The 27,286-nt window shown below is 40.3% G+C and overlaps 1 protein-coding gene across 2 annotated transcripts in view; it reads left to right on the top strand.

The window, feature by feature from the left end:
* The window catches only part of AOPEP (aminopeptidase O (putative)), a 224,257-nt gene extending 203,200 nt beyond the window's left edge, over nt 1-21,057 (top strand). The window contains exons 15-18 of one of the 2 annotated variants that reach the window (XR_016277370.1): nt 11,648-11,734; nt 15,919-16,063; nt 20,408-20,622; nt 20,814-21,057. Coding sequence is in view for 1 of the 2 variants with exons in the window: in XM_089490878.1 (XP_089347004.1) it covers nt 11,648-11,734; nt 15,919-16,062 (231 nt within the window). In the remaining variant the exon portion in view is untranslated. Of the gene's footprint in view, nt 1-11,647; nt 11,735-15,918; nt 16,064-20,407 lie in introns of both variants that reach the window. The other variant, XM_089490878.1, reaches the window with a different exon arrangement.
* Nucleotides 21,058-27,286: the final 6,229 nt, after the last annotated feature.

Below are 27,286 nucleotides of genomic sequence, written 5' to 3' on the forward strand. Positions count from 1 at the left end.
ATTCCAAAATCTTAGTATTGCAGCTGAAAAGGTTGAGTCTCATGTGCACTCCTGCCATACCTCTGACAGCAGTTGGCCATGGATTTGGTCTCACTGAAGATCTTAATGGAATTATTATATTGCAATGTGGGCAGGTAGCATGCTCTACATATTATTTTCTAAATAATCCAGAGAGCTAAAGAGAATAATGTTGAACACCGATGATGAGTTTGAGGTTGAAAAGAGTAGTTTTCCAGTGCTGAAATGGATCTATAAAAGTAATTTGCAAATTTTAAAGTGTGTATTATTTCTGTGGCACATCATTTCCACCAAGTGATGAAAATATGTCATCATTAGCCTTGGTGTTTCTGCAGATTGTTTGAGCGCACCATCCACTAAATGTTCTATATGAATCCCCTTAGTCAGTGCTACCCACAAAATAAAATTGGCTCTTGAATTAATGTCCCTTTCCTTCCTGTATATATTCCTGAGTTACCTTTTAAAAAGTCTTCACAGCAGATGGAAAGATACTTCACTCAGTTTCAGAGGTTGGTTAATAGTGTCCAGTTTCATGATGTGCAGAGCATGGCAAGATCATTGGTGGAAGTGAATGGGCTGAAGAAATGTAAGTGCTTTTGCAGAAAATGTGAGAATTCAAACGTAATATATCATGTCTATTAGTATGTATGTACCCATTCTCATACAACGAAGCCATTATACATACCCCTCTGAAATGGTGAAATCTTATTTAACAGACCAGAATGAAGTTACATTACTGCAAACCACATAGAGCTCTCGGCTTCTTTAAAAAAAAGAAAAATTATGTGTGGAAGAAAAGTTCTGTCCATTTCCCAAACCATGAAAACTCTGGCATGCATACAAGAACATGTTACCACAAAGCAATACCTCTCTGTTTACCAACCAAGCATACTGCTTTTTAAGTTAAGCCGTGTCTTGTCTGACCTACCTAGCTGGTTTTCAGATTGACACCAAGCTACATTAAGCACAAACACATTACCATACCATACCTCTTTGGACACATATGATGTTTTACAATTGAAAGAAAGTCATGGCTATATTGCCAAATGCAACAAGGAGGTTTATTTCTTGGCAAAATCCACTTCTCCATACAGTCCAAGAATATTCCTGCAACCTTCAAGAAAAATGAATCTGCCAGCCCAGGTGGATGCAGGCCCCTGGAAGCATTGTGTTGGGGATGCAGCAACCACACACCATGACCCCAACCCAGTGTAAAAAGGAGCCGTGAAACGCAGCTCCTATTTGCGCCATCAAAGGGTGCCATAAGTGTCCTGGCATGGCATTATGATGTCCCTCTGCGCAGTGCCATTTGGGCACTGTGCACGAGGGACGTCATCATGGCATGCACTGTCTGGACAGGCGCGTGCCAAGATGGCAGCCGGGCAGCAATAGTAGGGCTTTGAGCGTGTAAACGCTCAGTCTGACCTGAGCCCTAGTTCACTTGCAGACCGGCACAAATTGCGGGTTTGTACAGGCTCTTAGATCACTAAAAAAAAAACCCTAAATACCGCCCAAAACCCACTTCTGCTTCTCAAAACATTGTCCCTGCCACCTTCTCTGTTTCTTTCCTTGTGTGAGAAATTAAGTTTATTAGCTTGGTCAAGGTCATATTGGATTGCAGAGCAAAATACCTGAATGCTTAGTATCGTATTGTTGTAAATCATTGGGGGAAATATCGCTAAGAATTCTTATCAGCCACCTGTGTCTTGTAGATAGGGCATCCACATGTCGACCTGAGCTAAGGAAAGGCAAAAAGCTGGCTCTAATAGGGCCCATAAGCTATAAATTGATGGCTCTTCAGAAAAAGGTGGCAGACAAAATGAAATATTGTCTATACATATGTTAAATGTTGTGGGGGGAATAGTGCTCCTTTTTAAAGAGAGATTCATATTTTAATAGGGCAATTCTAAAAGGTTTCCCTATTTCAGAAACATAATTATATATACCCTTGTATTAATTTCACAAAGTAATTTTAATGGCGCTTTTAAGTGAACCTTAGCTCTTTGTTTCTTTATGTGCATAGGAGATGTTTGTACTGCACAAAGCTTTTCTGGTTTCAGCTCATAATCTTCCATACATAATAATGGAGTAATTGTGGGAGAGGTCTAACAAATTCAAACATGAATCTTACATAATAATCCAAACTTCAGATTTTTCCGGGTGAAGCTTTTTAGCACACAAACTTCAGATTCTTCCAGGTGAAGCTTTTTAGCCTTGGTCACTGAATTTATGTCAGGTCCAGACAGCATAGTCTTCTGCTTCTAAGTCCTTCCCTTGCCATCCCCACTAATTCTGCTGTCTCACCACCCTGCCTTCCACACAAAATCTGTTAAGAAGAAAAAGACAGAACAGCTGCATGCTAACTTTTATTGGCTGCACACAGAGTGATCTGTCTGTCTAACTACATAGAACTATACTCAGTTCAGTGAGAAATGTTTTCCCCACAGGGAATGAAGTCTCCAGTGAAGTATAACAAGGTGGAGTACTGGCATAATATTTTGAGCTTTGGGGGTATCTTCCCTCCTCCCTACCACCAGGGGCATAGGTATGGGGGGCAAAATGGGGACATTGCCCCTCAAATAAGAATATGACTTCCCAATGAAATTTTCTCTCAACACCAGATTTGTAGCATTGGAGTAACTTAAAATTTCACTTAGGGGTTTAGATGTATTCTTTAGACATCCCCCAAAAAGGGACAGCTAAAGTAACTAGGAAAATGCAAATGTAGGAGTTTGGGGTGTGAGCAATTTTCAGTTTTGATCTATCATCTGTGGGACCAATTCAATTTCAGTAAATAATATAAAATTTATATTCTGCAGCCAGACTTTGTGCACTTAAAACTCATAGGGAAAACCCAGAGGTTTTCAAATTCAGAGAGACAATAACAAATTGTCTTGATAGGGCACTTGGTATAAAGTGACCGTATTTCAGCCAAGAAGCTTTACTCCTTGGCAGTGATGTCACTTCTGGTTTTTTGAAAACTATTATTTGGCCAAATCTGGCTAATGAAAATGTTAGTCTTAATGTGATTCTAAACAGCAAAACAGTAGTAGTGATAGTAAAACATCTTCTGAGGTGATTACATTAATGTTTTGTATTGAAAATATTTTAACTTGTACTTCATCCTTACGTTTACACAGTATAATTAAGTTCATCATGCAGCAAATGATAAATCAATAAAAAGCCACTTAATAATTTTAATTACACTACTATCTCTCTGTCTAGTTTGCAAGTGAACAGCATACTTAATCCGTATTAGTATCTTTAAGGTTGGAGGATTGTGTCAAGTTTATTACTGAATTTGCATGAGGGTAGCAATATATTTTAGACATTCCAATCATGGAAAAGTTAGGGGGACTGTATCAGTTGAAGATGGACTCATTCAGTATACAATCCCTGTAACCTGAATAGCTGACAGCAGCATGTGTGACGCAGTCCTTTGTTAAGAACTGTACCCTATTTATACTGAGAAAACCTTCCACAGTTTTCAGTTTATATTTTATAGGAACTTGCATTTTTTTGTCATTTGAAATTCTTTAGACTTTAGAGTTGTCTCCCAGCATCTTTCAAATTAAATCCAGCTATTAGCAGTGCTTACTCACTATTCCCTGAAGCTAGACTCCTTTTTTAAAAGACCCAAAACATAGTATTTGTTTTCAGTAAAGCACATGTTTTGAATTAGTTGCCTTTTAGATCATGTTTGCAACCCTTAGAGGTAAACCATTTTCTTATTATGTTTACGATGCTATGTGTACATATGGAAACCTTTCAAGCTTACATTACTGACCATTTTTGCCAGAGTAATTAGGGAGTAGTGATCAAATCGTAGGCAAGTGTTAGTTTTGCTATTTCACTTAAAAATACTTGAAAATGATTAATTCTTATCTAGGGACTCTTCTGTTCAGTCTGGGCAAATAAATGTAATAAATTTAAATCCATTAACATATGATTTCAGTGGGATTGCATCCAAGTAGAAATTAGTGAAAAACCAACTTGATATACTGGTTTGAGCATTGGACTGTGACTCAGGAGACCAGGGTTTGAATCTCTATTTGGCCATGGAAACCCACTGGGCAAGTCACATTCTCTCAGCCTCAGAAGAAGGCAAAGGCAACTTGCTCTGAACAAATCTTACCATGATAGGTTCTTCTTAGGGTTGTCATAAGTTGGAGGCAACTTAAAGGCTCACAACAACAAAGAAATTAGTGATTGCTTTCAGATGTAACATTTTGGATTTTCTGAACCATTCTATCTATCTATCTATCTATCTATCTATCTATCTATCTATCTATCTATCATCTATCTATCTTATTTAGAAATGATTTCTTTCCTTAAACACTTGTCTTAATGGTTAACTTCTAGATTTGAACAGACCATATTTGCTGTTATATCTAAACCAGCAAGCTAAAGTTTACTTGAACCTATCCATCTTGGCTGGCCATCCAGGGAGGTGAGGCAACTTTGAAGCTGCTACAATCTATAATCAATGCCTCCCTCAGGGAAGGTTGTTTTCCATCAAGTTTGAAATTAGCAGTGGTGAAACCTATTCTAAAGAAACCTTCCCTTGATGTGGTATGTGGCTTGAACACTGAACTATGCCTCCAGAAAGCAGGGTTTGAATCCCCACTGAGCCATGGAAATCCACTGAGTGACTTTGGGCAAGTCACATACTCTTAGCCTCAGAGGAAGGGGAAGGCAAACCTCCTCAGAACAATTGTCAAGAAAATCCCATGATAGAGTCACCCCAAGTCAGAAAAAACCTGAAGGCAAACAACAATATTTATCATATTTCTAGGTGTGTCTCAGTAAGTATATTAGGAGCCAGTATGGTGCAGTGATTTGAGCATTGGACTATGACTCTGGAGACCAGGATTCAATTTCCTGCTCAGCCATAGAAACCCACTGGGTGACCTTGGGCAAGTCACACACTCTCAGCTTTAGAGGATGGCAATGGCAAAAAACCCTCTGAAGAAACTTGCCAACAAGGGTCGCCATAAGTCAGGAATGACTTGAAGGCACACAGCAACAACAACAACTTATTAAGTGTTCTCCTAAGTAAGCATGCATAGGGTTGATCTTTAAATTACTAGCTGTGAATATCAGTACTCTTTGTTATATGCAGTAATATCATACTTAGTCATCTGCTGTATTGGAACATTCTAAGGCAAATGATTATTTGCAGGAGCAGCAATAATATATTGATCTAATGTGGTAAAGCAGTAACAACTCTACCTATTAAAAGAAGAATGGCTGGCTGTTTCAGCACAGTCCTTGATATTCAATATGATGAGGCTCCATAATACATTTCCTTCAGAATCCAGTGGTGGGCACTATTTTCTTGCCAAATTCAGCCTACATTTAGTGTAAGAAAACAAAGGAGTGCCTTTAGGAAGTCTCAAGAGGATAAGTGTTTTCAAGATCAATATTGATTGATCTGAAGACTCTCATCTTTTCAGACCTGGACCTATACAACATGTAATTTTCCTCTTAACATCAATAATGCTTTTTTAGACAGCCAAATGCTCAACAATAAGCCCATCCCTGGGACATTAATTCTCATTTGGCAGATAGATCTCTGCAACAGACAAATTGAGGTATGTGGTTGCAAGTTGTTAGTTCAGAACTGGAAGACCTGAAAGAACTGTGGCGCAGTCCAATGCTGCTAGAAGCAAAGCTTGGAAAAAGTACTGATCTAGATCTTGTGATAGTCTCAACTAGAGTAGACCCACTGAATCAATTAGATTTATTAAAGTGTTGATTCATCTTTTGACAGTTGATTTAATGGGTCTGTTCTGTTTGTGAGAACTAATAGACCTGACCTGGGCCACTGGGGGATTCTGGAAGAAAACAATCCTGAAAGTAGCTTTTCTAAGCTCTTTATTGAAGCAACAGTAAGCTATGTTATAGGGGGTCTAGCTGGATTTGTGATTAGAATGTTGGAGAAGAATCAACTCTCCCAGTTTAGGAAAACAAAAAAGGATAAAGGATTACTATGTCTTCCAAGCTTTCACAAGCTAAGCTAAGAAAGAACAGGAAAGCACAATATATAATGCAAGTTGATCAGTCCATTTCCCTCAAGGAGAGTAGGTTTTTTTTTTAATTTTCCCTTTTATAGTTACATGCTAAACTGACCTTAAAAGATAACAAATTATAAGTGTTTTCTTGTATCATTTGGGGTAAAATAAAAGAAGGTATTACTTCCTCCATTAAATGAATCTGGTTTGTTGTAGCTAAGTGGTTGGAAATAGCAGTAAAATCTTAACTTACCTTTTTTAAAAAGCCTAACTACTCTCTGTGTTTGCTGAATGTTCGTCAAGGCTTTGAACAGTTCTGCACATGAGATTTACCTTTACAGACGAGAAAATGTTCTAGAGTTATGGCAGGACCAGGCAAGACTCTTTCTGCTTTTCAGCAAAATAATTTCTACACTTTGTATTTGAAGTTGAGAGCCAGTCTACACGTAAGTGTACTATGTGAATTGGTGCACATTTTAACACAATCACATTGACACTTAATTGTCTTCACTTTCCTGCACAAATTTGCATCTGTTCTCATCTATTCACCCTCCCTCTGAAAATGTGCTCACCCTTCCTCTGCCAAAAACATGCAGGCATCCAAATGCGTGCCAAGCAGACAGACAGACCAGTCTACGAATTTCAGCAGATTATGAAAGTTAGTATTCAGTGTGTGGCTGGATCACATTCTATTTGACTGGAATGAGGAGTATTTTAAATGTGTAGAATAGCCCTAGGACAAATTAGCACTTCCTGACTACTTCGTCTTGAACTGCCACTGCCTTAGGCAATACTGGCCTGAGAGATATTGTGGTCTGGAGCCCAAAGTATAACTTCCTCCCTGCCAGGATTTCACAAAGTCTTCCTGCATTGTTCAGACACTAATTCCTGCCTTCATCAGTCTTCCATCACGGTGCCATCTGAAATAGGTCATATCATCCTGCACCATGACAGCTGAGCAGCCATGCCATCAGGCCCTGCCAGATTTATCTCAAGAACTGTATTCTTTGATATGAGCATGTCTGGGCTCTGAGACTGCTTCTTGTGTATTCTGAGGGATGTCTACTATATATATGAGAGATTAGAACTCCCTACCTTGGGCAGCTAGGCTGTCTCCCTCCCTGTTGTCTTTCTGCCAGCAGACAAGCCTTTTTACTTCAAGCAGGTCTTTGGTAAACACATGCTGTGGGAAAGGGCTTTTAACTGAAAAAAGTTGTATTTTTCTCTTACTGGTATATTTGTAACTTGTGTTTTAAAATTTTCAGGTTTTCAATCCTTTTATGTATTTGTACTATTTTATTGTAGGCCACCCTTAGCTTCATTCCTGGGGGAAAGGCAGGATACAAACTGAATAAATGCATGACTTTTGACTCACAAGGCTGTGAAATTTGTGAGGAAAGTTTTGGTTGTCATCTTTTCAGAATTCTTAGTTAGCTGATCAGTTGTTGTTTGTTGTTAACTGCCCTTGAGTTGACTCCACATGGCAACCCGGTGGATGAGACATCTCCAAGACACCCTATCCTCAACTGCTGTGCTTAGGTCCTGCAGTTTCAGACCTGTGACCTCCCTGACTGGGTTTAACCATCTGGAGTGTGGTCTCTTTCTACTACCTTCTACCTTCCCTAGCATTATTGCCTTTTCTAATCAGTCATGTCTCCTCATGTTTTTGTCCATAGTCCGTAGTTCTGTCATCTTAGCCTCCAAGGAGAGTTCAGGCTTGATCTGTTCCGAGATTGTTTGTCTTTTTGACTGCCCACGGTATCCTGAGCTCTCTTTTTCAGCACCATATTTTCTCTGCTGCCCAGTTCTCACATCCAAACATGGTGATCAGGAATACAATGGCTTGGACTGTTCTAACTTTGGTGCTGAGTTGTATATCTTTATACTTTAGGATCTTGACAAGTTTTTTCATATCTGCCCTTCCCATTCCTAGTCATCTTCTGATTTCTTGATTGCAGTCTCCATTCTGATCAATATTTGACCCAAGGTACGGAAAATCTATCTATTTCGATGTCCTCATTATCCAGGTTGAATTTAAGTAGATCCTCCGTGGTCATTATTGTTGTTTTCTTTATGTTCAGTACTAAGCCTGCCATCCCAATTTCTTCTTTAACTTTCCTTAGTATTTTTTCCAAATTATAATGTTTTCTGCTGGTATATGGTGCCATCTGCATATCTTAGATTGTTGATGTGCCTTCCTCCTATCTTCACTCCTCCATCTTCTGAGTCTAAACCTGCTCTTCGTATATCTTCTGCATACAAGTTGAACGGGTAGGGTGATAAGATGTAGTTTTGCCTGACCCTTTTGCTAATTGGGAACTGTTGTTTCTCCTTATTATGTTCTGACAGTAGCCTCTTGTTGTAAGGACAGATTTCTCATCAAGACAATCAAATGTAGTGGCACTCCCATGTCTTTGAGAGAGTTTGATGGCTTTTCATGATCTATGAAGTCAAAAGCAGTACAGGCCATTAAACTTCATCTTTGCCTATTTTTATACACCATACCCTTTTACCAAGAATTGTTTTGGAGATGTTTTTCTCATCATTGCATAATCATCCCAGTCTTTGTTTTTGATGCCTCGGTCTGTTAAAAAAATGTAGTGGACTAGAAAATTAAGGCTTACATATATGGGGAAGGGCTGTAGTGGTAATACTGTCCCTTCACCACCAGAAAACAAGAAAAGTTAGAGGATAACTGCCATCAGTCTTGTATGCTTCTGAATGGGAACTGTGGTTCATTCCCATAATAGCTGTAGGTGTCCACCCAGCTATTTGTTGCATTGAGATATACTCTCAGTAGTATAGGATGATACATATATCAGGAGGTAGTTCCCAATTGGTGTGTGGTGTGTGCCTTATTTGTACAAATGGAGGCCTTGCTTTCGTAGTTTTCATTGGCCTCTTGAATTGTTTTTGTACAGCCTTTCCAAACTTTGTGTCTCTGCATATGTTTGAGCTCCAACCCCCATCATCCTTAAACATGGGCCACATTATCTGGGAATGCAAATATCTGGAGGGCACTGGTTTGAGCAATGCTCTTTTAGTGTGGTTTATAATGTTGTTCTAATGTTTTAATACATTTGTATTCTTGGTTTTTATGTTGTTATTTCTTTTGTTGAGAATTGCCTTGGGGACCCATGTGGAAAAGCAATATAAACAAATACTACAAATAAAGTAATAAAATAATAAAATAGTAACAGGGAAATGAGTCTTAACTGGCAGGCACTATCCAACAGTTTTGTGGAATTAGCCCCAGTCACTTCAGTGAGCAAGGTTTTTTCCCTTATCAGGGCTTTATTTTGTTTCTGTCTCTATGTATATTGTTATGTTGTTATAAGAGGGAGTTTTGTATATCTTGAGTATCCCTTTGGGAAATTTCTGTTAGAAAGCAGCTTAACAATACTGTCAATACCACTGGTGGATGCTAGCTAAATGAGCATCTTATTCCATTCATCATGCTCTCTAAGCCTGCAGAATGCCACTCATACAAAGGCCAGGCTTCCACAACATCTGAGCATAAGCTGGCTATGGCTGAAAGCATGTATACACGGGCGAAATGAACCGTTTTCCCACTGCCCTTGCATCACCCTGTCTTCACTACACAGGGCCAAAGGCCCAAACTATGGACTGTCTTCATGAGGGAAGAGTCATTCCACAGTGAATCCAGGTCATCCCTGCATTAAATCAAATTTTACCATTTGCTTACCAGTTTTCCCAGGAAATTCAGAGCACTCCAGAGTGATGCTGGGCAATAGAGTCACTGGGAGGAGGAGTGCGGTGTGTGTGGGCCGAACCAGGTGATACCCCAGAAGGGGGGTGACATCCGGTCAATTCCCTGACCCCATGGGCATTTTTGTGGCCTGTGCAGGGGCTCCTCGGGCCCACCTGTGTTCTTCCCAGGCCGGAGTTAACTTTCCCTGGGCTGGGTGGGCTCTTCCTAGGCCAGGCCAGCTTTTCCTGGGCTGGGCAGGCTCTTCCCAGGCTGGAACTGGCTTCCCCCGGCCCATGCTGGCCCACCTGAGGCCCGCACCGGTGCCGTTCATGGCCATGGCTGCCTCCCTCATGGACATCCTTCTAGCCCTGGACTTCTGGAAACCCCACTGGAAATCTGGGGCCAGAAGTCCCACTCACCCCAGAAGTCCCACCCACCACACCAGGTCTCACCTGCTGCAGGGATACCACTGATGTCAGGCAGTTGTTTACACAATGTCTTGCTGTGCCACCCACAGCCAGTGGCACAGGTCACTCCTGCTAATGCCATAACAAGGTGGCTAGCCATGTGATCAATGTTGGATACCTCATTTCTGACCTCAGAGGAAGCTACCAGCCCCACTGCCAGCAACACAGTGGGGCTCTCTATAAATAGCTGCTCAATTTTGCTCCAGAATGAGTTGCTTCAGGGCCAGAATACTCTGGGGGCAGCCCCAAGTACTCTGGTCAGTGTAGAGCCAACCTGAGTTTCTTTCCCAGTGATTGTGTGTGCCCTCCATGAACACAAATGACATAACTACTTCAGACACACAAAATCCTCTTTTGTCACGTTGTGAAATATTTCTCAACATTTCTCCCATTTCAACAGTTGGTAAAAAAAAAATTGGTAAACTACATAGGCCAGTATGCAAAGGAATGTAGCACCTTTGAGACTAACTGAAGGAAAGAAGCTGACAGCATGAGCTTTCGTAGACTTGAGCGTACCTCTTCAGATGCATAGGATGGAGTGGAGAATCCAGAGACAGGCCTGTGGTCAGAGTTATGTTAGGATCCAATACATTGTGTTTGCTGGGGTTGCCCTAAAGCCACCTGGAAAATAGTTCAAGAGTAGCTTGGTAGCTGATGGAGAAGAATGGTTTATTGTAATAGTAGATATCCTCTAGTGTAATGCAGGATTAGGCCATCACATTTAATGAAATAAAGCATCCATTAGAAAATAAAGCCTTCAATATTGTATTATTAAAGAGCAGACCTTAATTTGTTTGATAATTTTGACACTGGCTGGAATTGTACTGGGCAATTACAAATGTGTAGGTACCATACTTATGGAGCTATGCAGCGACTGATAGCCCAGTCCCTGCAATCCCCACTTACTGTGATCAGTGTGGGTCTCTTCCCCTATTGCTCTGGAAGCAGATAATTGATGCAAGTGGGGACTGGAAGACTTTAACAGCCCCTGCATGCCTCCCAAGCTAAGGGCTACATAGGACTCATGAATACCACACAGTTACAAATGTGTAACTGCAGGTTACACATTCGTAATTTCCAACAGGACTGCAGGCATTGTCTTTAGATATCCAGTATTCAAAGACTATTGCAGAAGAATTATTTAATCTTTCATTGTTTCCACATTTTACTTTATTACAATGTGTGATTAGTATTAATGATCCAGTGGGGGGACATAATGTATAGCCATGTACAGAAGAAGGCAACTGTTGTTAAGCATAGGGACAGCATGACATTTTATTAGTAACTGGGGTGGGGGCATGATTGCATAGCATTTAATCAAGATTGAAATGCCTTTAAAGGTGCAATGGAGAACATTTTAATCAAAGAGTTTTGATGTATTTTACCAATGTTTTAATGTGTTTGTTTTTTCATCCTTTTTCTGTCTCTTGCCAAAGGTTCGGCATCGGTGGTGTGAGCTTGTGATTAAGCACAAATATGTAGCAGGATACGCTGATGTGGAGAAATTCCTCAAGGAAGACCAGGTCAGCACTATTTACTAATGTTTTCCACATACTCACAGTACTGTAGGTATCTGTGGTGTCAGATAATTTAAAAAGTTCCACCAACATATACCCTGTTCTGTTTATTGCAACTTCTGATGGGGAAGTGACTTCAGTGCTTTAAAATTATTACTGCAGGCCTGTGACTGAAGATCTAGTGAATTAGTCAGAATGATATTCCATGATCACTTTCAGTCCTAGATCTCTGAACCACTCCTTTCTATCACTTTTCATTTCCAGAGCTTCCTCTTCTCTGATACACCTCCTTCCATTCTTATTGTCTTCATGTCATTGCCATGCAGTTTCAGCCAATCACCAGTTCTTTTTGTCTTGCAACAGTTACTTCCATGAAGGGGTGAAGTGCTTTCATGTCCTCATGAAAGGAGGGGGGGGGACCCAATTTAGGATTTAGAACAGGATTGGAACAGTTCAGTTAGTCACATGGCTATTAGCATCAGAATGGATGAAAGCTTGGGCCAATGATAATAAGTGATTTTTCTAACTGCCCAACCCTTTAGCCAGACAGTTGAACCCATAACATCACAGAGAACATCACAGTATAGATAATCTTGCCTTGCATAAGCTGGTGTGTATTATCCAGGGTCTTTTGTTAAAAAGCAGGCTTTAGCTTGTCAGACACCTGAAGGTGATTTTGAGTTGAGAAAGCACTGCATTACCTGTCTGTCCATGTCATTATACTTGTCCTTCCAACCTTGAATGAACAAAAGGAGTATTTCTCTTATCTTCCTCCTATCCAACTAGAGCAGCCTACAAAAATGTAGACAAGAATCACCAGGACATTTCTGGTTGAAGCTCAGACAAGAGCATCCAGGCAAGAGCTGGGTGGGATGGGATGGTAATCTGGGATGGTAGTAGCAAGATATCTGGAGTTCAGGAGAAGATGAGTTGGAAGCTGCAACCATTTTGTCATGATATATGTTTGAATACATATAGTATTGTACAGATTCCTCTGTCTGTCTTTACTTTTAAATCAATGGGTTGAGTCCAGAGCAAAAGCTCCTATTATTGAAGCTGGGGCTTTCACTGATTCATCCTACAAACTGCAGTGCCACCTCCCATGCTGTTATAAAAGGTCTCTCAACCACCAAAGGATTTCTTAGGGTTGCCAGGTTGCATGTGGGGAAAATAGTGAGCAAACATTACTTCCCGTCTCCTTACACGATTGGGGTATCCTGTGAGGATAGGAACTTAGGATCCAAGCCAGTGTAGCTGTATTTATTGGGCAGGATCCGAAACTGGCTTATCATTCATTCAGTGGACCATGGCATGAGCAGTTTCACAATATTGGCTGTCTTGTCTCCTCCTTTCCTTCACTGATGTACTGTATGTCATTATATATCATCTTCTCCTTCTCATGTATAACTTTACTGGCAGAGCCTTCTACTCGGTTGTATAGGATTTTGGCCAGTGTGTTCAACTAAGACTATAAGAAGAGCCATTGTAATGAATATGTTTGGGGTGTTTGTTTTTTACATTATGCTATCCCAACTTTTGTGTTTCTGCATTTCCACACCCTGGCTTATCCATGGCATTTTACCATTAATTATATCACACAAAGGACATCCATCCTATCTAGAAGATAGGCTTAAATAAACTGGTGCCATTATATTTTTGAAACATTTTCCATGTGTAAATTATCATCTGAATTAGAAACACTCAGGAGATTGCAACAGTTACTTCCATGAAGGGAGAAAGTGCAGTTTCATAGAAAGGATCTCCGTATCCTTTCATGTGTCCCCATTCCAGATGTTACTTTACCCACAAAAAAACCAAACATCTTTGTTTCCAGTGAAGACCTCAGTATTTCAACTGTTATACTGGTCATTCAAGTAGACTTCTTGCATGACAGAAGGTACCCTGCTGCAATAATGTATGATCCAATGAGTATTCACTGCTGCATATTAAAAATCAAGTTGAATAGCAGTGTATTTTTAAAGGAACTAAAACAACCACAGATTTATATTTTTGTGCCCTTTTGAGAAGAATTCTTGTTGACAAAATGGCATAAAATTTTAGACCTTTCTTTTAATATTCTCCAGAAACATATGCTAACTGTGGAATGATAATACATGAAGTTAAAGTAGTTTTCCAGTTTTGAAAGACAACTTGGTTGTTCAGAAGTCTGTAGAATATGCAAATGTGACCATTTACCATTCAGGATAACAGAACTAACAGTGTTTCCTAAATCTGGATGTTTGAGTTATGGAGAAATGGTCATGAAATAGTCAAATTAGAGTGAGAATTCTCAATGGTGACTTTATTTTCCATTTTGGCAGGAGACGGTAGGTAATCGGAAATTTACCATAGAAGTTAATAGCCAATACTTCTGCCACAGGATTTGCATCCTACATGCTAGATTTTTAAGAGAAATTCCCCCTCCACTTCATGAAGATAGGGGCCCAATTTGCACAGAGCACCAAACCATGATTTAGCACTATAGGTACCAACAGAAAGTGTCTCAGTGAAGCCTTAGGCTCATGTAATCCTCTTCCCTTTCCTTTAATATTTCTGTTCCGTTTCACAGAAGCCCAGTTTAACAAACTGGGTTTACAGCCAGTGGATTAAATCCAATTCTAAATGCCAACTAGAATAAACCCATTCAATGAGTGTAAGTTGTTCCATGAGTTATTCTGCTATAGTTGGGAAGTTTAGAAACTGACCAAAGTTTGTTGTAAACCACCCTCTCTAACTTAAGCTGGAATTTTTTATGAAACTAAAAGTTAAAGTTAACAATGCGCTTTTCGTATCTGCAGAGGAGTAACGGGAAGGATGTCTGAGATTTTGCTCCAGCTTTCTCCTGCTTGTGCACATCATGCTAAAACATCACTGAGCGCTAAGACCAAAGTCTCATTCCTTTATTAAATTATTTTTAGGCCACCTTAGGCCAGGCACACACAAGGAGACTTACACCATATAAAGGCAGCTTTTCATGAAATTGCACCATCACCAAAAATCAGTATAAAAATAGCAGTTGGAGTCATTAGCCATATGTTAACAATAGAAAATGGTCCCCAAACTTCTGTTTTTGCTAGTACTGCAGCTTGATTTCCCTGTGGATACCAAAATCTGTGGATGCTTATGTCCCATTATATACAGTGGTGTACTAAAATGGTGTCCCTTATATAAAATAGTGAACAACTCAAAGGTTTGCTTTTTGGAATAAAAAAAACATTTTTGAGGTGTGGATGGTTGACTCCATGGATGCAGAATCCATGGATATGGAGGGGCAACTGTACCATTTGAAGAGTAAGAGCAGGTCTTCAGCAGTCTGGATCAGCGTCCAGCGTCCAACCTTCCCTAAGTAACCATTCATGTGAGAATCCTGAAACTAACAACCTCTCATCTTGTTTAACCCCAGCAAACTATATTTGAACATGGACACTGACTTATTCAATTTTGAAAAGCTTCCCAATTGTTTTGCTTTTTTGAAGTCTTGTACCTAAAACAGTAATTTCAAAATATGGTATCATAAAACCAGAGTTTGCTGCTTTTCACTGACAGGTAAGCTCTAAAGTTCAAAAGCCTCTTCCTCATAAACAGTGGCTAATTATACTAAAAGTACCTCCTTATTATAATCATTGATTTTTAAAATTATTTGTGTCAGGAAAACTGTAAGGAAGGTCTTATTAGAGAACACATTCCCGGCCGGGGAATGAGTAATTCTCTTTACTTGATGGAGATGCTGGGAGTAAAGGCTTTAAAGATGAACACAAGGTTCACATAGGTATATGTGGTTGAAAACAGTCTTTTACATATCCTAGATTGATGTTTAACACCCCCTGACCTAGTAGTGGCACCTAAAATCCATTATTCACTTTTATTTTTCCTCATATATACATTATCTATACTACTTGCATCTGTCTTTGTGACAGGCAGTAGTAATTAACTCTGTGTGTCTTATAAGCATTCCACTAAGGTAGGTTATATTTTATATATCCTATATGCATATATTCTAAATGGCCACACCGTAAACATAACACCTGCTCTGCTAAGTTAGTTGTGATTTAGTTGTAAATGTCTGGACAAAAGAAATTATGTATTTAAAGTGGTTAAATAACAGAATCAGATACAATCATTATTATCTTGAAAACAGTCATATTGGAAATAATTATATTATAGGGTTTCTGTTTTTGCTCCCTTTGCAGGCAATGGGTGTCTACCTATATGGAGAATTAATGGTGAACGAGGATGCAAAGCAACAAGAAATTGCATGTAAAAGTTTTGCTGCAACCCGTGACCAAATGGATGCATCCTCAGCTAAAGTAGTAGCAGAAATGTTATTTGGATAAGGTGATTTCTTTTTTTCAGCACACTTTTTCAGAGGAAAATGATTTATAAGTGACCAAAAGTCACTTATAAAAACCCATTGTAAGTAAACAACTACCAAAATCAGTGTGATCCTGGAAACTAAGCAGAAGCAGGCCTTTTTAGTACTTGGAAATGAAACAGCCAGGGAATACTGGGTTCTGTAGGCTATATTCAGAAGAAGGTAATAGTAAACCACCTCTGTGTATTCATTGTCTAAGAAAACCCTATGAAATTCATGAGGTCTCCATAAGTGGACAAATGACTTAACATGTTTCACTTTATAGGTTCATTAAAGGATAAAATTATAGATCATATTATAGGCACATCATACACATGTTTCTGAACTTTGGGCCCAATTAGGAGAAAAGTGGCATATAAATTAATAATAATAATACTAAATGACCTGTATTTGCTATAACATATTAAAAAGACATAGCTTCTCAAAATAGCCTATGTTTTATTAGGGAGCAGATACTCATTCATTTCTTAAACTGAGCAGTGGTCTTTTCCAAGAGGAAGAGGTCTTGTGTTCTCACACCTTTGTAGACAGAAAGTAGCAGCAGGTAATGAGGAACTTAATTCAAGGCAGTTTCTGGGGCTTTGCAGTAAGTGGTAGAGGAGGGCTTTGGATGCTGGGGAGAAAGGGAATACCAACCCCCTCAGCACCAAAGAAAGGATATGAACATACATAGGGATACTTACGTGGGCATATGTCCCTAACAAAATTCTGGCCAGTATAATCTAAACTATAGCGCCTGAGTAAAAATTTTAGATCAGGCCTTTGGCAGACTGCTGTGGACTGTGATCAAAGCATAGAACTGTTGGGAAGATAGACTCATAAAAATAGAAAGCCAATCTGGTGTAGTGGTTTTGAGTGCAGGACTAGGACCACCAAGATTTGAATTCTCATCCAGTCATCTCCACTCAACTGTGGAAACTGGGTGACCTTGGGCAGGTGGCATTTTCTCAGCCTAAGAGGAAGGCAGTGGCAAAGCTGCTCTGAAGAAATCTTGCCAAGAAACCATATGACATGGTCATCATATGTTGGTGCTGAACTGAAGGCACATAACAAGATCAATACCTAGGATATTGTCTTGAATGCAAGCTTATATGTTTCACTTATAGTGGACAGAATTTTTGATGAGATATGGGGGAGGGGTGCGGGGGGGGGGGGGAAGCTATCCTAAGTTCCTGAAATTTATATTTTTAGTGCACCCACTAGAGCATATTTGAGCATCATGTTGCTTGCAAAACCAATTTTTTCCAATTCCCCTGAAACATTCTGGGCCAGATCTTTGGAATAGTGAACAGTCTGAAACCATTAGTTCTCTCTGAATTTTCACCTAGCTATCTAGAGCTGCCAGGTACTGCTAGACTGGATTTCTGCAATCTGTGTTTTAAATTTAATTGTTTAAATCCCCAAAATATATATCACCACTATAAGCAGTTTTTTAACTGCTAAATTGTTCCATTTATTCCAACTGTCACTTTATGATACTTGTCCAGAGTAATTAAGCATTAATGTTAGGATCCTTCCAAGGCCAACATATCTTAATTTTTGAATGTTGGCAACCATCATGAGACTTCACTCTGAGATTTTTAATCTCACCTTACACTTGAAATATTATCAGAAATATGTCAGTCACAAGCTTTGTTTGACCAGGAATGATACTTAGGAAGAAATGCATTCATAACTATGCCTATGTAGCTGCTAGAACATTGTATTGTATGACTGCAGGTAGGTAAGCCACATGTGTGTAGAATCAGAGTTCAGGTTCAGGATGGATATTTATTAGAAATGTTCATTTCCGCCATTCATTCATTCATTCATTCATTCAGTGTCATCACTCTACATGGCACTTTACAAGTAAAAGAATAACAAAACAGTTCCCTGCCCTCAAGCTTACTATCAAATTAAGACATGACACCAAAAGAAAATGGGATGACAGTGTGGTAGGGATTAGGTTCAGGAGATATTGCCTCATCTTCTTTCCCCCTGCCAAAGCAGTGGCAGTTGGGATGGAGGGAGGATCTTTCGTCTGCTTCTAGGCTCAGACATGGTGCAACTGCGCCAGCCTCTTTCTCCCTCCAAGGCCAGACAGCAGCTGGGATTGAGGGAGCCCCCTCCATTTGTTTCTCTGCCTCAGCATGATGGGTCTGTGCCAGCTTCTCTCCCTTAAGTCCCAGAGCATTAAGGTAAACAATGTGCTAAATCCAGCGGTGTGGTGGTGGAATGTGCAGAACATTCTGCTCTTCTCCCATCCAGCTTTCTGCGCTACCTGGAGAGGGTTTCCCAGTCCTGTAGAGCTGGTTGGAGGGGCACAAGGGCTGGAGTGGGGAGGATTTTCCTCCCCCAATTTGTGTAATCCACTCTTTTGCCAAATGTCTTCTGTTGGTGCCAGCCCAAGGGCTCCAAAAGTTTCAGTTCTACTCACCTTATTTTAATTTATGTGGGATTGTTATGAGATCTTCTGTGCAGATTTCTTTCCTTCAGAGGATAAAGATGTACTAGATAAATACTGGAAGGCTGTAAATGGATAATTAGTGTGGCAACATAACAGCATCTCTCTGTCCCGCCCCCCTCCAAATAACCTGCAACACATCAACTTAAAGTGGTAGAAGTATTTCTTCAGTTAGTGAATTGCAACCTTTCAAAGATTTTATTTATGCTGTTTTCTTGAGTTGATCCATAGAGCTCATTTTGAGCAGTCAAAATGGCAGTTCAAGTAATCCCATAGCATTTTAATGAAATATATGGAGTGCTTGGTTTATATTAATGCTATCTGACTGGAATGATTCTTACATTTCATATACTTGAGGGAACAATCACACAGGTTTCTTTCCTGTTTTGGTTGTTTGGGTTCCTGGCATGCTGATTTGTGACTTAAGATGAAAATCACATTGCCAGGGATTACCACATAACCATGACATTGGCATCTGTAATGGCCTCCATAATAATCTCACATTTCTTTATTGTTGGAACCGCATGGATACCTGCTACTCTTTAAATTTCCAAAAAAGTCACTGAAGGACTACAGCTGCTATTGTAACTCTGTTTGGACGAAGACCTCTCTAATGAGGCGCAGAGCTTAGCTGATTGGTGAACAGTGATTGATTTCCTCTTTGTTCACAGTGGCTAAGTTCTGCACCTAAAGAGAAGTTGAGATGGAAAACCTGGTTAAGTTCTTGGTTTGGTTGCTGTTGCTGGGGTAGTGCCATAGCCAGTATTTGCATGGAGTCTGATTTGCAGATTGCAGCAGGAGAATTCCTGCAATGGGTACTTGCTCCCGTCAAGAAGGAAACCATTCTACATGGAAAAACATCCTTGGTTTACTCCAGTATAGAAATAAATCAAAAATGTCAAAAGGTTTGCCTTTCCTTTTCTTGGCACTTTAGGGGCTACTGCGAAGACAGCTGTATTTTATGTATGTAAGATTTCTTCGTCTTCTGTGTGCTGAGCGGCAGCTTAGCAGTGCGTGTTACTCATGACCACCGATTTTGTCTTGCTGGAATTGCCCCTTGCAGCAGTTGCTGTTCCAGGCTGTGGATGGACCCGTCCTCCGGTGCCTACTGAGCTGATATCAGTTCTGATTTTACATACTGGCTCAGTTCAGCAGGAACAGGAGTCGAGCCCTAAAGCTTTTTTTTTAATAAACAAAACACTTCCTTCCTAAGTACACAGACATCCGTGAAAACTTAACTGTTACTTCATGCTGAAACCAGAAATAGAACAGACTGATAACTTTGACGTGGATCACAAATTCTTACATGGACTACAGTCTTGCAGAAGGAGATAGTAGCTTTGCCTGTGGGTGGGTGAGATGATGAGGTATGTGCAGATTGTGTTCAGTTGATAAAGGTATCGTAGTTGTATCTTGAGTGCTTCATTCTGCCTTTCAACCATCTAACCACTATTTTCAGAAATAAGCAGTAGTGTGGTACTTCCTCTTCCCCGCTTCCCCAATTATTGCCCTTTCCAGTTAAGTCTATCATAAAGGACATTTCTCTGGTGATCACATAATTATTATACCTTCTCCTGCCAGTCTGATGTGACTTTCCTTTAATATGGTGGAATGCTAGTGCCTACTGTCTTCTCCGATTACATTCAGGCTCATGATAAAGCATGTGACATTCACATGAACATCAACTTTTCTGTTGGGATTCTCACACCGCATGCATTTAAGGAAAATTCCTTTCATGGATATCCTCTTTCAAGTAGGCCGGTAAAGAATAGCCAAGTCCTTCTTTCCTAAACATTTTATTAAAAAATACACACATTCTTTCATTCTAACCAAGTAATAAGTTTTACCACTGTTTCCCTTGCAGGAAAGATCAGAGACTTTTAATGTATCTACTACAAAATGCTGGTTGTAATAGGAATTGCTTGAACCTGGACATCAAAGGAAGGATTATGTGACTGCTAAAAGTATCAGCTGACAATGTTACCCTAGTTAATTTACTGCGAATTAAGACAGTTCTGGATTACAGGTGCCCATCCAGGCCCAAAAGAATCAACAGGAAAAGATAGTATCTGCATTTGAGTAGGCATCATTTTTGAATGAAAGCAGCTTATGACAATTAAAATTTCTTTTTAAATTAATTTAATTTGAAGAATAATTATTTACTAATCTAAATCCTGGACATTTTTGGATACATTTATTGTATTGCTTAATATAGCAATAAGCAAAAATAGCTTGTCTTGAAATTAACCTGTGGGAATTTTTCCCCACAGAAAAAATATAAGCAGAATGAAGAAAATTGCACTGATGACCTGCCTTTTTTCAGGGAACCGTTTCTTAGGTAACTCACCACAATTCAATATGAGCACATCAGATATGGATAGTTTTTGTGTAGAATACTGCTGTGATAGTGACATATGGATATGAATGAAATGAATTATGTTGTTAAGTCATTTTCAGAAATCATTACTTTGTAAGTATTTGTAAAACATTTTATAAATAAACTCTTAAACAATGTGTGGGTTAACTTTTTTATTGTCTATTAGACACACACATTTAGGATTATTGGTAGTATAATATTTCATTGCTCTCTCTCTCTCTCTCATGCTATCAATGTGTTTACGGAGTATAAAAATAAAAGGAGACTATCCGGAACTCTTCTGGCAGTACCAGGCCTGATGCCCTGTGCCAAAGGACCCTTGCCCATTACACATGTGTGCACAGACAGGCATTGTTCTTTGTGCCTCCCACTACCCTAATTAGCAGAATTATGCTCTGTTAGTGGTCCTGGATTCAGCCTTCCAGTTTTGAGGCAAAATCTGCCATCTGTATAGCACCACACTGAGCTACTGCGGTAGCTGTTCATGTAACCCTTTTGATGTATTCAATAAAGTATCCAACCTATTCATGAAGAAAGTTATGCTCTGTTTCACAGGTTTTTACTGAGAATAATGGGGGGAAAGCAAGCAGTTCTTTTACTCTTCCATTCTTGCAAAGCTGAGTAAGGATACTCTGAAAGTTAGCTTGCTAATTATTGCCAGGGTACATGAAAGAAGCCTTTCCTTTTCATTTTTCTCTGATACATAGTTGTTTTTATTTTGGTTTGTTAAATGACCAAAGTTAAAAGATTCAAGTACCTCTTCATGCCCCCCACTTCCCTCAAGATACACACACACACACACACCTACCTTACTTGAACAGAAGAGGAAGCAGACACAAGCTCTGCTTTTATGGTCTCTTTGAATGCTCCCATTTAAAAGGATTCTGACCAGCATGCTGTTGGGTAAGACTGGGAATATCTCTAGGAACAATGATTGAATCTCAGTTTGAAACACAGCCTGGAATCCTGTTGGGGATGTAGACCTTCATAAGCGGACATACGTACGCAGGGATAAGAATTGGGCATTTCCATAATGTCTGTCTCGAGTAAAGGGCTGCTGTTATGTTACTATGTAGAGGAGCCAGCAAGAGGGATGTGGTGGCTGTGTTAAGAAGCCAATTCTGATGAGCATAAGGTTGGCAGCTCGAGGCCCAAGTACTGCATGATGAGGTGAGCTCCCATCACTAGTCCCAACTTCTGCCAAACTAGCAGTTCAAAAGCAAGCAAATGCAAGTAGGTAAATAGGTACCACTTTGGTGGGAAGGTAACAGTGTTCTGTGCCGTCATGCTGGCCACATGACCACCAGTCATCTTTGGACAATGCTGGCTCCTCAGCTTAGTAATGGAGATCAGCTCCGCACCCTATAGTTGGTTATGACTAGACATTCATGTCAAGGGGAATCTCTTACCTTTAGGGGAGCCACCAAAGTGATCGATGTGGATCAGTAGAGCCCATTGTGCATCAGGACACTCTTGCTGGTATCCTGTTATACATCTTTGCCACTTGCAAACAAGGTCTCTTAGCATCTGTGCTACATAGCTAAGTATACATCAAGTTATGGCAGAGGATTCCAGCTAATGATCTTGAATGCCAATTCTAAATATGCTGTGTTCCTTTCAATGCATATTGTAATGTTGCTTCTCAAATGTCATTCTGTTTTCACAATGCAAGTGCACATTGGTTGGGATCCAGATTTAAATGCAAGCCTTGCAGAAGAAGCTGGCAGGAGAGGACTTCACTGCCCCTTCTCTCCAAGGCATCTTCTTCACACTCACACATCGCCCACAAAAAGTGCTAGACAAGGGAACCTCCCTAAAAGTTATGAGCTATGAGGGAAAGAGAGGTCCCCCAAAACGAAGAACGAGCACCTTCCATAACTGGAGCTTTATGTCAGTGGGATGACCAGTGGTTTCAGCCATATCATTGTGCCCAATGATATGTGTACAATTTTGATGAAGTGGATTTTAATCCACAAAACCTTACACTAAAATAACCTGGCCATCCTTTAAAGTGCCACATGCCTCTTTATTTTTATTGTAGCTTTGCAGAATGAGGGAGGTCAAGTGTGACTCAACTATTGCTGAATTTGTATGTACAGCACAGTGTACATTTACAGTGCTATAGAAATAAAACAACAATTTAACTCCCATTAAAAAGCCAGCATGGTGTAATGACTGAGTGTTGCACTAAGGTTCCAGTAGCTGGTTTGAATCATCACTTGGCCATGGAAACCAAGTGGGCAAGTTATACTTTTTCAGCTCAATCCAATAGAAGACCTCAGAATAATGTTTGCCAGGAAAATGACCAGGTTACTGTAAGTCAGAGCCAACTTGAAGGCACACAACAACAACCATTCCATTAGCCCTATACAGCAAGACTGCTGCTTCTTCAACGGGACCATTCCCACGTGCATTTAAATCGCTTAGAGTCGCATTGACACCAGGCCTAATCAAGTCAGGCTGATGTGTAGTCCCCACTATGGAAGCGTATTATTTCATTATTCCATGAATTTGTGTCTTTTTTTGACATGCTTGTCATTCCCACTTGATTCGCACTGCTGTCAATCAAATTGTGTCATCGATGAGGAGGAGGTCTCTGCGGCACTTATGGGTGCCTCCAAGGGGGCAATGCTGCTCCTCTCCTCCTCCTTGGAGGGCAGCAACAGCAGGTCCAGCGGCAACAGGGGGTCCTCCTCTGCCTTCGCTGTCCCACCGCTCTCAACAAGAACAAGGAGGCATGTCCAGAGAAGGGGGAGCCTTGTCTTCCTTGGCAGTGAGATCATCAGGTCACCCTGGGTATGAGTTAAAAAGTTTGGGGCTCCATCCCCTCCACACACCTACAGGTGTCCCCCCCCCCCCCCCCCGTCACAACCATTGTTTAAACAGACTAGGGAAATGATTCCAAGTCCAGAGGCCATCTTCCTTTCCCAGAGCATATCTCCCATTTGCACCTTCTGTCCAGAAGGAATTACATTTAGAGCAGGACTAAGAAGCATGAATTGATATTTAAATGAATGCTTTTACTGCCGGAGCCCTTATGCTTACATTTAAGGCTGACATCTCAAAAAGTCACTGGGAGCCCAATGGCAAAGGATTTGGGCCACTGAGGAGCCACAGAGAGAGGGGGAGAGAAAGGGAGACAAAAAAAAGAGAGAAAAGAGTGGGTTTCTGTTCCCAGTGAAACCTTCAACTTAAATGTAGGACCAAAAATGGGGGATATCACACACACACATCCAAAAGCTAAAAACATGCATATAAATTCATGCTTCCTAATCATGCTCAGAATGAAGGACGATCCTAAGGTAACCCTATTGCAGAGTTTTCTTGGCCAATTTTTTCAGAGGAGGGTGTGCTATTGTCCTCTGACGCTGAGGGAGTGGGACTTGCCCATGGTCATCCAGTGGGTTTCCATGGCTCATAGGAGATTCCAACCCTAGTCTCCAGGGTCCTAGTCTAACACTCAAGGCACTACACCAGCCTGGTTTTCTACTCAGTTGTAAATCCCCCTATTGCAATGGCACTTACTTGTGGGTAAGTGGCTATTAGGACTATGGCATTGGATTCTATAGGAACCCAGAGCTCACAGAAGGTGTATCCCTAGCTAAGCGGGGATTTGAACCCTGAGTCCTTTGCTCTCCGGGCCTCCTTGAGGATTTGATGGGCCTGGGTCGAGGGCAGTGACAACCTCCAAGCGGCTCCGGAGCCAAGGGCCAGGGTGGACGGATGCCCTCACTGAAAAGGAGGACATGGCACTGCCAAATGAAGGACCTACCAGCAAAAATGGGGTACAGAACGTGAACTAGTTCAAAAAACTTGACAAAGCATTAAGTGAGCAGAACCAAATGGAATCTCTGCAAAACCATTCACTTACAAAAACTTGTCCTGGTTTTAAAAAGAAAGGGACAGCTTAATTCCTCCAAACATCAAGTGTTGGTTACCAGACCCAGTAGAAGGAGTTGTGAGAAAAATCAAAGAAAATATAGTTCATCCAAATACTTGGAGATAATTTAAGGGTACAGAACAATAGCTGGAGAAACAGCTGCAGCTTTGCTCTCTTTTTCACTGCTGCGATTAACTGACTAATAAAGGCTAAAGAGAATGGCTATGATTAAAATTAGCTAAAAAGAAAAACTGTACAGGCTAAAGGCCAAATCCTTAGCAGTAAAGAACTTGCCAAATGGTTTTCTTTTTCCTTGCAGTATTTGAATTATTACTTAAAGCAAAATGAATGTCTGGTAGGAACTCTACTACTGAAGTTTTACTGGTGCCAGCTGAAAGTAGTCCAAGGTGTTTGGGGGTTGCTCTTTGAGGTGAGTAAGAATTGTGAGTAAGACTCAATCGCAGCCTAAGTTGGCTCTACAGCATTGGTCATTAAAAGGACCCAGTCAACTGGAGTACACTTAAGCCCTTCAGAAAGTGGCTGCAGAGGCTTTAACGCCTTTTATATAGTCACAGATGGTTGAAGGAAGATAGCCAGAATAAGCAGGAGAAACTCTGTCTTGGCATTGGCTCTCAAATGGACCACCCCAATGCAAATTCCCAGAAACAGAGCTAAGGTAGCATTGAAACTGTAACCAAGATGATGTCTTTTAAACAGTCCAAGCAAGGAAGGAAGAAATACATCATGCATTAGCCAGCTTGGTAGGTGGACTTAAGAAGCCCCACATGCTGGTGTTATTGTGAATTATGCCCATTTGAAAAACCTGCCAATATGCTGGTTTTTCTAACCTTGCTGAAAACTGCTGTGCAAAGAAAGTATCTAGAAATCATTAGCTGTTCTAAAGAAGCATTACAGCTATAGAATATTAGTAATTTTACATTAAGTGCAGTGGAAGCCCCTTAATAATTTTGAAGTGTGACGTTTTACAAATGATCATATAGAAATATTGAAAAATGCTATATAAATGCAATTTATATGAGCAAAAAAAAAGGCTCAGAATTTGTTGGTCTGAGTGGGAGGAGCAGCTGTGAATTTGGCTACACAAAATTACATGGTATGGTAGGGGAGAGAAAAGGCCTTTTGGAAAGTTGTTTGCAGCTGAGACTATAACTGTATATGTATGAGTAAGCCATGCTTACATGCATATATGTCAGTAACAAGATGCCACCCACTGACTGCCAGGATAGTCTCCAAAATGAGTTAAAGAAATATTTTGCCATTCATACTATATACAGTCTTCCTTTTATTAGCTACCTTTTGCAATTTATTCCATCCTTTAAGTTGTATGTGAGTGTAAGATTTTATTATCCACATGCTGGGGCAGGCCTTCAGTGAAAAGGCCTATAAAGTGAACTCTGAAATGAGTAAACATCTACGCGCATACTTTCTGGGAAGTATGTTCTTTCTGTAAATAAAAAAATGTGACGGGTTTTTAAGGGGATCTGTTTCTCCCCCGTGAGAGTCTTAAGCCGCAAAGTTGGGAACATTATGACTTTATGCACATAACTATGCAAACGGTAACTGGTAGGTATGTAAAACTGTTTGCTCTGAAGGAGAAATCAAACAAAATTCATTTCTAAACTGTTCCAAGTCGTTTCTTGGCATTGCTCAAAGAAGGTCTGTGGTTCAGGAAAAGTCTGTGGCCCACACTGCTCTAGGGAAGCACACTTGCTGACTAATGCCACTTTAGCAAAATATGAGCTCTGCTCTTTTTTGAAAAAGAAAAAAAACCCAGAAGAAATACAAAGAGGTGATTGCTCCCTAAATATCCTGGCATCTACTTCAAAAAGAATTGCTAACAATCACTTGCTTGTGATGGAGTTTAGAATCTATAAAGTACCATGCCAGAACCAAGCGGTTCTATTGGACAGGAAAGAATCCATGAATAAATCATTTCACTTTTTAAAAAGGCTCCCTCGAGGCAAAGAAAGACGACATGATTCCAGTCAACCCTCAAAGGGCACCTTAGATTTATTAGCATCTAAAGGGAAATACTTCAATACCATTATAATTTGTTTATAGCCTTATGAGATAACTTGAACTATGTGAAGTGGGGGAAAGTACTTCTCGGCTATAAGCACATCCTAATCTATGTGTGACTTGAGAAATAGTATTACTTGGTGATTGGCGTTCTGTTAGGAACATATGCATGTGTGTTTTCCATACACAAGTGGATGTCCTTTATCAGGCACTGTTGGTATTCCCTCCCTCCACAGCACCCAAAGCCTTGGCCCCTTACTGAAAAGACTCTGAAGCTGCCCTGTATGGCCATTCTGTGCTTCATGGTGAGCAGGCAGGATCAAGGAAGCATCTGGCTGTTTTCATAGCCAGATGCAAAATGATGACACCAGCCTCCAAGGGTCTCAGTGAAGCTGTGATTTTGCATCTGGCTATGGGGACATAACCAGATACTTCTTTAATTCTTC

This window comes from Sceloporus occidentalis, unplaced genomic scaffold, assembly GCF_023333645.1.
Source record: "Sceloporus occidentalis isolate IW3139 unplaced genomic scaffold, rSceOcc1.0.p SCAF_1, whole genome shotgun sequence".
NCBI classification, from domain to species: domain Eukaryota; kingdom Metazoa; phylum Chordata; class Lepidosauria; order Squamata; family Phrynosomatidae; genus Sceloporus; species Sceloporus occidentalis.